This window comes from Jaculus jaculus, chromosome 9 (genome assembly GCF_020740685.1).
Source record: "Jaculus jaculus isolate mJacJac1 chromosome 9, mJacJac1.mat.Y.cur, whole genome shotgun sequence".
Classification (NCBI taxonomy): domain Eukaryota; kingdom Metazoa; phylum Chordata; class Mammalia; order Rodentia; family Dipodidae; genus Jaculus; species Jaculus jaculus.
Window position 1 is genome coordinate 108,349,685 of NC_059110.1, and position 15,051 is coordinate 108,364,735.

Here is a 15,051-nt window from a genome sequence, read left to right on the forward strand (position 1 = left end):
GACCTCGCGGGGCTGGGCTGGGCTGGGCTGGGGAGGCCGCCCACCGAGAAGGCGGGGGGGGGGGGTCCCGAGAGTGGGCGGGGACGGGGCCATGGAACCTAGGGGCCTGCCTCACCCTGTCCAGGTCCCAGTGCCGCCCGGAGACTACAGCTCACTTGTAATGGAAGCCATCCTTTGGTCCCCTAAGGGGAGTGCTGGCGGTGAAAACTGACTTGACTTGTTGGTCCATCTGGGGTGTCGTGAACTGTCTCACTAGTAACACGGCTCTTCATAGAGCTTTAAAATTGGTAAAGTACTTCTTCACTTACACAATCTCCCTTACGCACCTAAGGCAAGAGCTCCGGTCCTCTCACCCACAGGAGACTGAAAATATTCGGTTAAGTGACACCAGCCAGTGACATTTGGTCTCTCCCTGTTTTCCAAAGGAAGAAGGCAACTGGGTTCTTCCTCGAGATAACGAATGGGCTGTAAATTTTTTTTTTTTTTTTTTTTTTTTTTTTTTTTTTTTTTGGTTTTTCGAGGTAGGGTCTCACTCTGGCTCAGGCTGACCTGGAATTCACTATGTAGTCTCAGGATGGCCTTGAACTCTCGGCGATCCTCCTACCTCTGCCTCCCAAGTGCTGGGATTAAAGGCGTGCGCCACCACGCCCGGCTTGGGCTGTAAATTCTTATTGTGTACGCTTAACCAAGGGTCACTTTTCTGTCCATACCTGCAGGAGAACACTAATTTCTGTCCTAACACCAAGCTCCCATTTCCTTCTAGATAGAACCCAAGCAAAAGACGTGTACAGTCAGTCTAGGCCTTGGAATATCCTTGGGTGCAGGATGCTAGAATGGCTTAGCCAGCTTTTTTCATGAGGTTTCTGGAGGTGGGCAAAACCTAACTCAGGAAACGAGGCCCATTAAGAGATGGAACTGGAATTATAGCCGGAGAGATGGCTTAGCGGTTAAGGCCTTTGCCTGCAAAGCTAAAGGATCCTGGTTCAATTCTCTAGGACCCACATAAGCCAGATGCACAAGGGATCACATGCATCTGGAGTTCGTTTGTAGTGGCTAGAGGCCCTGGCATGTCCCATTTTTTTTCCATTTCACTTTCTCTCTCAAATAAGTTTTTTTTTTTTTAAGATGGAATTATCTTGGTTTATTGTAAGTATAGAAGTTATCAATAAAAAAATTATACATTAAAAAAGAAACAAGGACTTGCCAGGCTTGGTAGCACACACCTTTAATCCCAGCACTTGAGGCAGAGGTGAAGGATCACCATGAGTTCAAGGCCACCCTAAGAATTCCAGGTCAGCCTGAGCTAGTGTGAAACCCTACCTCAGTTAAAAAAAAAAAAAAGAGAGAGAGAGAGAGAGGGAGGAAGGGAGAAGGACTGGATCCCACAGCTCAACCTGTGGGGAAGGGCGGGCTGGGCTGGCATCTGCATTCTCACCCACTAGCTCTGCCTTTCTAGTGGCTTACTGCATGCCTTCCAAAAGCATAATCCCCGTTCCTAACTTAGCTGCTTCACAGGAGAGAGAATGGCTGGGTGGCCTCCATCTTACTTTCCTTCAGCTGAAGAAAGGAGGCTTCGAGCAAGGAGAAATGCATCTTGGGTCTATTTGTATTTGCAAAGCTTATGCTATTCCAATAATGCTCAAAAAAAGAAAGACTAAACCTGAGTGTTAAAGACCAGCTGGCCACACCTACCGCTGAGAGACCTCAGCCTCAGAGACAAAATGGCAGGGCTCGGGCTTCTACATATTGAGAGACAGTCCCTTGCTTTTGCACGCTCCATACAAAGCTCCTGTTTCTTAGGTAGAAGAACTTGTCAGTGTTGTTTGCTTGTTTTGCCAATAGTCTCACTGTGACCCAGGGTAGCCTCAAACTAATGGCAATTCCCCTGCCTCACCCTGCCATGTGCTAGGATTACAAGTGTGAACTACACATGGCTCCTTTGCTGGTTTTGTGGGACTTTAGTTAAGAAACTGTGGAGCTGAGTAGATCCTCAAAATAAACTCCCTCCAACCTAAGGAAGCAAGCTTTTGATCCTCCCGAAGCTCAGAGATACTCAGCGAGGGAAAGAAACTAGAACATGTGCCCCACCTACCTGTAATTCTTCCCACTCAATGCCACCTTGCCTCTTAGAGATGAATTGTACACTTACAAATACCTCCCTTCAGGCTCTCCTTAAACTGAGATTTTTCCCCCCTCTGCCTAGACTCCAAACTTCTGAGGAGCTGCCACTGCCCTCCTCAGTCCTAGACCCCTGAGCGAGGGCACAATCCTGGGCCCTCCCGCAGTTCCACCCACAGCTTCCCCAGATCTAAAGGGGAAACACTGCAGGGGAGACAGCATTCCTCTTCTTAGTCAGACTTTGTCTAGTACCTTCCCCTCTTTGGGAGGCTCCCTCTCTCTTCTCAATACCTTTGCCTCTCTTCCCCCACTCACACAAAAGAGACCTAATGCTGCTAAATAAAAACCCAATAAATAAAATGTATTTATGGAGCCGGGTGTGGTGGCGCATGACTTTAATCCCAGCACTCAGGAGGCAGAGGTAGGAGGAGTGCCGTGAGTTCGAGGCCACCCTGAGACTCCGTGGTGAATTCCAGGTCAGCCTGGGCTAGAGTGAGACCTTACCTCGAGAAACCAAAAAAAATAAAAGTATTTACAGCAGGAGCTGGGGCGATGGCTGAGCCCAAGAGTTCAAGACCAGCCTCAGCCACTGCAAGATCACTTACCTTTAAAAAAAAAAAATGGAACCCTAAAGTGACAAGTTTTTCAGAGAAAAAAATGTAACAATGTTTTCACTTGTTCCCTATTTTTATATCTGACAAAGGAAATGCAATAGTTGACCCACAGGCAAGTTCACGTGAATGAATGTACAGTAATGAACGCATCACTAGAGGTATCAATTACTGCAGCAATATTTAAACCATCACAAAAGTCAGTGCCATCTTGCTAAATGTTTTTGCACATATATTTTGACTGTAACTTTTTTTTTTTAATGTTAATGGCCAATGACTAAGTAACAAGTATACTTCTTTTACACCCCCAGGCAAAGACTTCTGACAGTGGAACATTTTTCTCTTTAAAGAGGAAAGCAAGGGCGCTTTCAAACTAGACAGGTAGCATTCCTCTCCTAGTTAGAAGGTGGAAAGGAAACTACTCACTTAAGATGGCTAGCGAAATGAGCAAGGGTCGGACAGTGGGTCGCCCGATTCTCTCAGAAGAGATTCATGGACTTGTGAAGCTCATCGGTCGTATGGCAGAGCTCATTCTGGGTGAGCTCCATCTGCACCATGCCAAAAAGCCCGCAGTACCAGTAGCAGCATCTCAGCAGCAGACAGTAATTAATAAACAGAGGGATGAAAGTTCTAGAAAATAACTGCAGCTGGCTACATTTCCCTTGCTTATTTTGTTGCTTTCTCTCCTTTTTTTGAGACAGAGTCTTGCTATGTAAGACTAAGCTGACCTTGAGCTTAGGGAGCACATATGTGTATTCCTTTTAAAATTCTGTTTATTAGCTGGGTGTGGTGGCGCATGCCTTTAATCCCAGCACTTGGGAAGCAGGGGTAGGAGGATCACTGTAAGTTCGAGACCACCCTGAGACTACATAGTGAATTCCAGGTCAGCCTGACCTACAGTGAGACCCTACCTCAAAAAAACCAAAGGGAGAAAACTACATATTTGCATGTGCGTGCATATGTACGGCAGCACTGGGCCTCACCACCACAAACAGAACATCAGATGTTTGTGCCACTTTGCGTGTCAGCCTTTAATGTGGGTGGCTGGGGAACTGAACCGAGGCCAGCAGGCTTTGCAAGCAAGTATCGTTACTGCTGAGCCATCTCCCCAGCCCCTAAATTGCCCCTTTCTTTTACATGAAAAAGTTACTGAAAGAGACACTGGAAAAGGAACCCAAACTGGGCGTGATAGGGCACACCTGTAATTCCAGCACTTGGGAAGCAAAGGAAGTACAAGAATTTGTCCAGCCTGGGTCAACATAGTGTTCCAGGTCAGCCTGGGCTAGAGTGAGACCCTACCTAAAAAAAAAAAAAAAAAAAAAAAAAGGCTGGAGAGATAGTTTAATGGTTAAGGCACTTGCCTGCAAAGCCAAAAGACCCAGGTTTGATTCCCCAGGACCCATGCAAGCCAGTTGGCACAAAGTGGTGCATGCATCTGGGGTTTGTTTGCAGTGGTCGTGGGCCCTGGCGCGCCCATTCTCCCTCTCCCTGTCTGTTTATCTCTCTTACGCTCGCTCAAATAAATAAATAAAAATAAAGTATTTTTTAAAAAGTTAAAAGACTGGGGCTGGAGAGATGGCTTAGCGGTTAAGTGCTTGCCTGTGAAGCCTAAGAACCCTGGTTCGAGGCTCGATTCCCCAGGACCCACGTTAGCCAGATGCACAAGGGGGCGCATGCTTCTGGAGTTCTCGTTTGCAGTGGCTGGAGGCCCTGGCGCGTTCTCTCTGTCTCTATCTGCTTCTTTATCTCTCTGTCACTTTCGAATAAATAAATAAAAATAATTAAAAAAAAAAAAGTTAAAAGACTGAACTCTGGACTGAGAATGTATGTCAGTGGTAGAGTACTTGCCTAGCATGCACAGTGGCCCTTGGTTGCCCGAGACAGGAAAAAAAAAGAAAAACAAAACGGGGGGCGGGGGGGAAGATTCCTGTTCCTGCCACCTCCCAAGCCAACATCCTAGTATGGCCAGTCCTTGCTCAGAATACACTGGCAACAGAAGACGTTAGCAGCCCAGTTCTGTGTGAATAATCATCTTTGCCCTTTAATTTAGGGCTCCACCTCCAAATCCTACCAGTGCAACTAGTCTCATTCTCCACTACAGTTGGGCCCCTGCACTCCAGTGACAGACCTTAAGGAGGAAGCAGAATAAATGCTTCTAACTCTGAACTGACATCTTCAACAAATTTCCTGACCCAGCAACCCCCACCTCAGTTCCTGTCTCCCCTCCTTTTCTCCTCCTCAGAGAGCCTAATGGGAAGTTGGCAAGCCCGAAGCAGTACCAACTGTGGCACACATCTCTCTATGTGAACTAACTAAAACGCTTTATAGTAACTGATTAAAGTCACAGCCTGAGAGAGGGCCAGAAACCACATCCATACAGGTAGCCCTTCATCTCCCCAGTAAGTAGTGAGAGTTCAATCCTCATACCCTGACTCCGGGCTGTGGGCATGTGTGCATATGCACCAACAGGTATGCCCAGTTTAACTATGCAAGGCTGGAAGGAGCAAGTGGGCATACAAATGGGTTCTGAGAGTGCCTCTAGGGACTGTTTCCAAACCAAGGAAGTAACGCGCGGTGAGGTCATTACCAAGACAGAGGAAAAGAAACAATATCATCTTCTAGGTACCTAGGGACACCCAGTATCTATTTTACTACCTTAGCAAAGGCAGAATATTAAGACCAGCAAACCTCTACGATCCCACCAGGTAAGGGAAGCTGCTCTTCGTTGGAACTCATTCCCCTTGGTCCCAAACTCTCACACCACTCTCCTCACCTGCAGATTTAAGCAGCAGCTCCCTGCACATCAATGCCTCTATCCTCTAGGCACCTTTGATGGTTAACCCTAGCATGTGAAATTTTAGCTAAGAGCTTGGTCCAAGTTCAGGCTATAATAATGGCTCATTTCTTCTAATGAACAATTTAGCATTCTCCATGCTTGCTCAGCTCTTTCTCTCCCAGTCTTTGGAAGAGGATGGGCAAAAGAGATTCACTGGAAAATCGCCCTGGTAAGTTTGTCTCCCGCTCTCTCTCAGCTCACAGGCAGAGTTCTAGCAAGTCACAGATCCTCTTCAACATGCTTAACCGTGATTCCATATAATACATGCCAAGGAACACATGAGCTCCAGGCCAGCCTGAGCTACATAGTAACACTGTCTCAATAACAACGGTGTTAAAATAACAATTTACATACCAAATCCAAGTATGAACAAGTGTATCAACTAGACGCCCTAACCTTGTGTCTTAGATGAGAATACCTCAAACTGCCACACACAGAATCCAAAGACAAAACCTCTCTCGTGGATACATTTTTCAGCATGGACACATACACCTGACCATTCCAATTATCTCAGAAGTGACCACAGCTCCATGGTACAGAATTATAAAGCCTGAAAGGAGGACGAAGACCTGCCTGGGAAGGAGGCACAAAGTCCATGTCAAAAGCGAAATAATAACCGAGTGTGGTGGCGCACACCTTTAATCCCAGCACTCAGGAGGCAGAGGTAGGAGATCACCGTGAGTTCAAGGCCACCCTGAGACTACAGAGTGAATTCCACCCAGGTCAGCCTGGGCTAGAGTGAGACCCTACTTTGGAGGGGAAAGAAAGGGGGTGGGTGGGCTGCAGAGATGGCTTAATGCTTTAAGGCACTTCCCTGAAAAGCCTACAGACCTGAGTTTGATTCCACAGTACCCATGTAAACCAGATGTACAAGGTGGTTCATGCGTCTAGAGTTCATTTGCAGTGGCCAGAGGCCCTGGTGTGCCCAATTCTCCCTCCTCCTCTCCCTTGCTAATAAATAAGAATATTTTTAAAAAGCAAATAATACTTTAATAATAACAGTGACTACTTGCTACACTCAGCACATGCGCAAATAACCTGGGTGCCTGCTGTGAATTCGAGGCCACATTGAGATTGCATAGTGAATTCCAGGTCAGTCTGCATTAGAGTGAGAACCTACCTCAAAAAAATAAGAAAAATTTTAAAAAAACTATTGTGTAAAATTTTAACATTTCTAAATTTTCTAGTTTTTCCTCTTAGACATTCAGACTCTTCCCTGATCAACTAAACAAATTATCCATTCAAATTTCAGACTTAACATTTTAAGATTAATTTTTAATATTTTTAAAATATTTATTTATTTATTTGCAAACACAGAGAAAGAGAAAAGAGAGACAGAATGGGGGCATGCCAGGACCTCCAGACCCTGTAAAAGAACTCCAGATGTATGCAACACCTTGTGCATCTGGCTTACATGGGCGCTGGAGAATGGAACCTTGGTCCTTTGGCTTTGCAGGCATGTTCCTTAACTACTAAGTCATCTCTCCAGCATCTTCCCTCCCCCCCCCCCTCACCAGGTAGGGTTTCACTCTAGCCCAGGCTGACCTGGAATTCACTATGTAGTCTCAGGGTGGCCTCGAACTCACCGTGATCCACCTACCTCTGCCTCCCCAATGCTGGGCTGGGATTAAAGAAGTGCTCCACCACACCTGGCCCAGACCTACTCTTAAAGCCTTATGATTTACCCATAATCAACATACATTTGATTTCCCCAGTGAAAGCTGTTCTGCATTTATTGCAAACCTACTGTGCTGCAAAGGTAAGAAACAGGTCTTACAAAGCTGGTTGTGCGAGACATTTCAATACTGCCTCTCTGTAAAGCTTCAGACCCATCCACATGGTGCTGGGTCTCCCTGCTGGCAAGGTACTCTTGCAACCATGTGTTATCTTGTGGGATCATTTCTAACCAAGTCAAATCTTAGCAATACCCAAACGAGCATGTGCTTTGTATGCTTTTTGTCTGAGCCCTCTGCTGCTGTTCTTGGTTTGAGGGTCACTTTAAAAGGGAAAGAAAGTGACAATGAATAGGAGCACAAGTTGTCTACTAACAGAAATTCAAACACTGGTTGAGGCCAGTTACCAGGTGGAGGACTTTCTGTCTCCCTTGCGCAAAATAAATAAAATCTATCCACAGAACTGCCCCTTATCCCCAGTACTGTATCTAAAGCAATCGGGCCATTTTGTAAAGATTATAGATTATACGAACTGACACTGTTGACTATTCCAGTTTCTACTCCCCAGGCAGGAGTAACCACAAGCTTACACCTCCATTTCCTCTCCTCCTCCCTCTTTTCTTCACATTGGCCCCTGGCCTTGTGCCTTAGGCTGGGAAGGTCTGGAAGGGGCCTGTACCCCACCACTGGAGAAGCCTCCCTCTGCTAAGGGAAGCTGTGGTTGGAGGCTTGGGATCTAGGGGATCCCAGGGTCCATGTCCTGGGCTCTTGCAGGCTGGGGTTCTGGGAACCCTGGAAAAGTAAATCTGCCAGGGGCTAAAGGGAAGGGGGGCAGCGCCTGGGCGGCACTCTGAAGACACAGGGAAGCTCTCAGGAAGCTGCTCTCCCACCCCACCCCCATTTTTATTTTGAAAAGGGGAAGGGAAGGGAAGGCAGGCAACTCCGAAAGCAAAAAATAGCCTTGAAGCGCATGGCACCTACCATGTCTCCTAAACCTTCTCTTTAAAAGGAAGGCGGGAAACCAGCCCAACCCCCAGCCCCAAGCAGGCATCCCTTTCATTCCTTCAAGTCTCCATCTCAAAATGTGAACTCCTTGCCAAAGGCATTAGCCACGTCTTTAAAAATACATAAATAAATAAACAAAAACTCTTATTAAAGGATGGGAGCAATTCAATTTAAATTCTAACAGCTGGGGGGGAAAAAAGTCAGTTTCTCAAAGGTATTGGAGTTTGTTCACTTTTCTCTTCTAATGACACCATCATTGCCAGTCGACACACACAAATCAACAGAGGTTATGAACCAAAAGATTTCAACACAAAATCTCTAAACTCCAACAAACAGCTGGTCCAGCATGGTGGCTCAGGCCTGTCATCCCAGCCCTGGGAAGGTCGAAACAGGAGGATTGCAATAAACTCAAGGTTAGCCTGGGCTAGTCAGTTCCAGGCTAGTCTGAAACATTCATCTTAACACCCTGCCTCAAAACAACAAATCGCACTTGCTAGTTCCCTCCCTCCCCAGCCTTCACTCAACTAAACCAATGTGAAATGCAAAATAAAAAAAAGTTTTTGCCAGGCGTGGTGGCTCATGCTTTTAATCCCACCACTCAGGAGGGAGAGGTAGGATCACAGTGAGTTCAAGGCCACCTTGAGACTACAGAGCGAGTTTCAGGTCAGCCTGGGCTAATAGACCCTACCTCAAAAAAAAAAACAATTAACGAATTAAAAACGTATTTAAGTGTACCCTCACTAGCCTAGCTCAACGCTGTATCAACTGGTGGTTTACACATTACAGAATAAACAAATCCTTTTAAAAAATCTTTAAAATACCCACACACATGTTTCTGTTAAGAGAAGCTCAGACCTTTAAATCAGAATTCTTCTGATTGTTGCTAGCTATTTCATCCCCAATAACATAATTAGAATTTTTTGTAGACTGGAGAGCTCAGCAGTTAAGGCCTGCAAAGCCTAAAAACAAGAGTTTGATTCCCCAATACCCACATAAATTCAGATGCACATGGTCTATGTATCTGAAGTTTGTTTGCAGTGGCTGGATGCCCTGGCACACCCATCCTGTCTGTCTGTCTGCCTGTCTGTCTCTCTCTTTCCCTCTCTACTATCAAATAAAAACAAAAATGAAAAAAGAACACTTTGTGTTCTCCACCAAAAGCTGACCACTCACCTAAACCATTGGAATAAGGAAAGGGTTCTCTGAATTACTGCTGGGGACTGCCATTAACTTAACTCAAAAGTTCTCCAGCAGGGAACAGCAGAATAAAATGTCAATTTTCAGGTTTGTCTCAGAAACCAGGGGCTAGGGAAACCTCCAGTGTTTTTTTTTTTCAAGGGGCTTAAGTCAAATACCACAATTCACAAACCCCCATCTTCTCTAATACTGGCCACATGATTAAGAAAGCAATTTTTGCTAATAACGAAGAAAATTCAAGTACGAATTTGTAAAGTTAATTTCTGGGTAGAAATTAAAGCGGAATGAACCCGTGTCTACCTTTTCTCCAAAAAAATGCATAAAATCTTTATACAACCATGTTTTCATTTCATTGAAATGGAAAAAAAAAGGAAAGCTAACCTAATTAGAAACCCTTTTTACAAGTCTTACTTTTTTGAATACAATCCAATATGTTTCACCTTGTGAGTTAACTTTTTCATTTGTATATTAGCCCATAATTATAACCATTAAAATAATTAAAAGTGCCTGAAAACTGCACTCTGGTATCTTTTGTTTTTTTAGCCTTTCTCCTTTCATTTTCACCCTGTAGCTGCAAGCTGTTCTTTGCTTGTTTGTTTGTTTTTCACTAAATGCAAATCTTTACTGAAGGGTAAACTTTTAGCTTGTTAAAAAAAAAAAAAAGGAGCAGGGCATGGTGGCGCCCACTTATAATCCCAGCACTCAAGAGGAAGAGGTAGGAGGATCACCATGAGTTCGAGGCCAACCCCCAGGCTACATAGTGAATTCCAGGTAAGCCTGGGGCTAAAGCAAGGTCTTACCTTGAGAGGCAGGGGCGGGGGGAGGGGACAATTAGTGATCCCATTATTTCTTTCAAAAAACCTATAAATCATTTTGTAAATAAAACTGAAAATATTTTCTCCCATTTACAAAACAATTCTTCACAAGTTTTTCTTTAAGCAAATGTCAGAAAGTTATGAGCTATAAAATATGAATAAGTTAAAACACATTCTCTTTTGAGAGATCTTACACTTATATAAATGAAAAAGAGACTAATTCTCATTTTAGTCACTGGAAATTTAAGGGAAATGTTAACCCACCTCACTTTACATCGACGTAAATAAAAGGAAAGCAACTACTAAAAGAAAAATCATAAGACTGTTGTGGTGGCACATGCATCTAATCCCACCACTCAGGAGGTAGAGGATCGCTGTGAGTTCGAGGCCAGCCTGGAACTAGAGAGACTTTCTGGTCAGCCTTGGCAATTGTTTAAAATCACCAAAATTGGAATCACCTTAAAAAAGGGTGGTTGCTATGTTTTTAACTGTAACTTTCTTTTTTTTTTTTTTTTTTTTGGTTTTTCGAGGTAGGGTCTCACTCTGGCTCAGGCTGACCTGGAATTCACTATGGAGTCTCAGGGTGGCCTCGAACTCTCGGAGATCCTCCTACCTCTGCCTCCCGAGTGCTGGGATTAAAGGCATGCGCCACCACGCCCGGCATAACTGTAACTTTCAAATTTTGATAACACCGGTTGACAGTAAATTTGCAGGATTGAGATCACATTCCTCCAGAAAAAGGCGGCATGCCTCAGGGTCAGGGTTACAAAAGTTAACTTTTCTTAAAGCATAACCTGGCGTAGTGGTGCACGTCTTTAATCCCAGCACTTGGGAGGCGGAGGCAGAGGCAAGAGGATTGCCTTGAGCTCGAGGACACCCTGAGACTACACAGTGAATTCCAGGTCAGCCTGAGCTAGAGTGAGACCCTACCTCAAAAAACCAAAAAGAAAGTAAGAAAAAAAGAAGAAATTGTTTCCCTCATTAACATGTTACCTCTACCTCAACTACTCTAAGTCTCTTGGGACAAAACACATCTAAACAAATGGTCCACAACTGTCTTCAGAGTGCTTTTGGTTTTTCTCCTTTGAACCAACATTTGACAGTGAACATGTACACATTCTCAACAAAAAGCTGAACTTGTTAGCCAAACTGCAACAGTGCCTAAAAGGCAGTTTGAGAAGATAATTCAACTCATTTGCTGTTTTCTGCTTAAATATGGTGTTCAGCCTCTTGGCTTTTGGATATAAATTATGTTTATCAAACAGATTCAAAGTGAGAAGAAAAGAAATTCGTAGTATCAGATCTTTAGGGGGAACTTCTAATATAGCTTTTGATTTCCCCCACCTTAAAAAAAAAAAAAAAAAAACAAGAAGATTCAGGTAATTGGGTCTTAGGAACCTCTTAGAAATTTATTTAAATCATAATTATCAACAGAGTATTGAGTTCTATTTTAAATAGTGAAAACACAATACATGAATCTATGCAGTTGTTCATTTTGCTCAGACTGTTAGCCATAACTAATTTCTCTTCTGTACATCCATGAGATTGAAAAGGCCAATAACAAATACAACTAAAGGAATACTTTCAGACAAACCAGACACATACCACAACACGCTTCCCTCAGCATATACAATGATAGAGACCTGACCTAGTGAAAACAAACTTTCTCTTCTAAACCCTGAGACTTCAAAAATTGATTCATGCTAGAAAAAGTCTCTTTTCATCACCACTCCCTTTCCCTACACACACACACACACACACACAAAGGGGGGGAAGACAACTGATTCAATGTTTGAACCCAAAAATGACTTCAGGAAGGGGGAGAACACACAAAAGATCTAATGTAATATGGGTGTGGAAAGGATTTTTTAAATCCAATCTTCTCACAAGCCCCCTTCCTTTCCATTCTGACTCCAAAGAGCCCTCGGTGATACATTTTGGAGCACCATGAAAATTAAAATATAAATGTTTTGAGTTCCATTTCATCACATTTTTGCCATTTTTCTTCATTTTCACTTCCTTCTCCTTAAAGTTTAACCATCCTCAAGAGCAAAAGGGGGGGAAAAAACCATATTTCCGAATTCCAGTTATTGGATGTTTCTCATCTACACTCAACTCTGAATTTAAATATCCCTAATCTCAGGAAATCTGTGGTCAATGTATTTGTTGGTCTGATCTCCAGGAAATATTTCAAAATAAGACTTCTTCCTTCCAAGTTTATTGCCTCTTTGCTCATTCTAATCACCCTTCCAATAAGAGTATTTCAAGCATTTGAGGTTAACTCACAAACTCTATAAACAGTAACAAGTCATATTGATCATCTATAAACAGTTTCAAGTTACTTGAGCATCTGAAGCCAAATCACAGAAGAGATCATCTCCCGCTACAATTTCAATATTCTTTAAAAGCGCCCCCGCCCTCCGAAGACACCTCTCTACAACCTTCCCACCTAGAAAAAGGCAGAAATTAGGAAATACAGCAAATTTCCAGTATTGGGGGTGGGAATCAAAGATGTATTGAAGGCAGCTTCCAACCAGCCACATGAGAGAAAAACTGCACTGTCAACGTGTTTAAAAGTCTAATGTGAGAAAGCCGGCCCTTACACTTCCCGGCCAGTCAACTGAGGCTTTCAGAGTTCAAGAAATTCATGAATTTTCGGGGAAGCATGATGGATTCCCCCCCCCCATTATAGAAGGCAATGGAAAGAACGAGCGCGCGCGCGCGCGCGCACACACACACACACACACACACACACACACACACACACACACACACACTCATTCATCCACGTAGTTCTAGACCCTCCAAAGAGCCCCAGCTCACAGCCTGAACACAAAGCTCTCACCCCAGATGGTCCCCTTGTAACAATGGGCTGAGGAGTGGGGGTGGGGGGGGCTGGAAAGGGATAGTACAGCCAAAGCATCTTCTTTGGAAAATGGGAGTTGGGGATGGGGCACTGTACGGCGCGAGGGGCTGAGGATGGTAGTCTAGGAAGAAAAACACACATCTTTGCTTGTTACAGGAATATAAATAAAGCCCATGAATAAGGGATTCTTATGGGAGCAGGAAACTCATTCCTCATCCCACAGAAAGTAGAAAGGGCACCCCTATATCCACTCAAGATTTATGATATAGGAAGGGTGGGAAACACAGAGAAAAAGGAGAGAGGGGAAAAAAAAGAGGCATGGTAGGAAGTTGCAAAAATCGCCTTCGCCTTGAGTTTGAACTCCAAGATTTTGAGCTTTACTTACAAAAATGGCCCCACACTGAAAAAAAGTCAACAAAATTCCTACTCTATTGATTTTTCCCCTTTCATTTCTGCAAGTAACATCCTTTTAACCTACCCCAACCCCAACTTTTTTTTTTTTCTTTTTACAAGCTGTAAACCACCCATTACAAGATCTTGGCCAATCTTCCCTCCCAGCCCCCAACATCCGGAGTTGGGGGATGGAAAGGCCAGTAATGGGTTTCTTCCACTGGAGACGCTCTGGACCCCTTACTGCTCTCAGGGAACCCCCCCCTCCAGAAAAGCCCTTTTCCTACCTTTGTTTTTTGGGGACCGAGTGTTCAATCTCTAGGCGTTTTCCTTGCAGTTCTACTTTCCCTAAAGAAGAAGAAAAAAAGACATGAATGAGTGTACAGAGGTGGGGGTTGGGAGTAGGAAGGGAAGGGACACTGGCGAAATTCAAAGAGTTCCTGGGATTCGAGAGACCTTCCTAGTAATTCAGGCACGGGTTGCCAAAGCCGGAGGGGGAGGGGGCCAGCTGTAGGCATGGTGTAACCTATAAATTCGTTGTGTTCGTAATTTTTTGTTTTCTTGTTTAATCGCAGAGCCTAAGTTGAATGGATGTGTCCGGGAACCCAGTCTGGGAAAGGTTGGGAGGGCATGTGTGTGAACACGCTGCCTGCCTTTACAGCTAGCTCCTGAAGTGGGGGAGGAGCAAGCAGCCAGGAAAAAGGGACACCCCCGGATTTTTTTTTTTTCAGAAAAGTGGGGTGGGGGAAGTGCAGAATTAAAACTTTATTCTTAAGCTGATCCCGAAGAGCTTGGGGCGGCGGGATGGTCACCTGTCGGGTCTGGATAGAAGCGGGGAGCCCCGGCGCTGGGGGAGCTGCGCGCGGCCCGGGTTGGGGAGGGTCCCTCGCGGCCACCGCGCGCGCCTCTCGGGCCCAGCCTCGGCGTCTCGGGAAGCAGCATGGCGACCCGCCGCCGCCCGCGCCACCCCGCTCACGCCCCACTTTCAAATCAAAATGGCTCAAGCCCCAAGGCCCCGGGGCCGGAGGCGGGAACCCCTTCCACAACCCCCCCCCCCAAGTTCATGACCGAGAGCTGCAGTCCCCAAGGAAGCCATGGACATGGGAGACAGCACGGGGCCACCCTCCCACACACACACCTCCATGCCTGGAGAGGCCTAGGACTGAGGAAGGGGAGATGGGGGGGGGTCCTCGGATTGGGGGGAGAGATGTGGTCGTCCAGAGGCGGGCAAGGAGGGGCTGCAGTGGAAATGTCGCCTGGATCGGGTTCTGAGTGCCCTTGGAACCCCCACTCCTGGCACTGGGGGTTCCCGCCCCGTCGGGGAGGAGGAAGGGAAGGGGGCACCCCTAGACCTTTTGGGGCTGGGGAGATCCCAGCTCGGTCTGCGGGGGGAGGGGAAGGGGCGTCGAGGGAGGGAAGGGGCCAGGGAGGTCGAGGCTGGCTCCCAGGCTGAGCCCGCGGGCCCCGGGGAGGGGGGGTTAAAGGGAGAGAGTTGGCGGGCAAGGAAAAGGGAAGGTGCAGGTCCCCGTTGTTCCGGGAT

General features: G+C 45.5%; 1 protein-coding gene across 4 annotated transcripts in view; it reads right to left on the reverse strand.

Moving 5' to 3' along the window:
- Positions 1–15,051, reverse strand: part of Igf2bp1 (insulin like growth factor 2 mRNA binding protein 1) — a 55,083-nt gene that overhangs the window by 39,811 nt on the left and 221 nt on the right. For all 4 annotated transcript variants that reach the window (XM_045159713.1, XM_004655536.2, XM_045159714.1 and 1 more), the window contains exon 2: positions 13,799–13,859. In XM_045159713.1, coding sequence (XP_045015648.1) covers positions 13,799–13,859 — 61 coding nt within the window. The remainder of the gene's footprint in view (positions 1–13,798; positions 13,860–15,051) is intronic.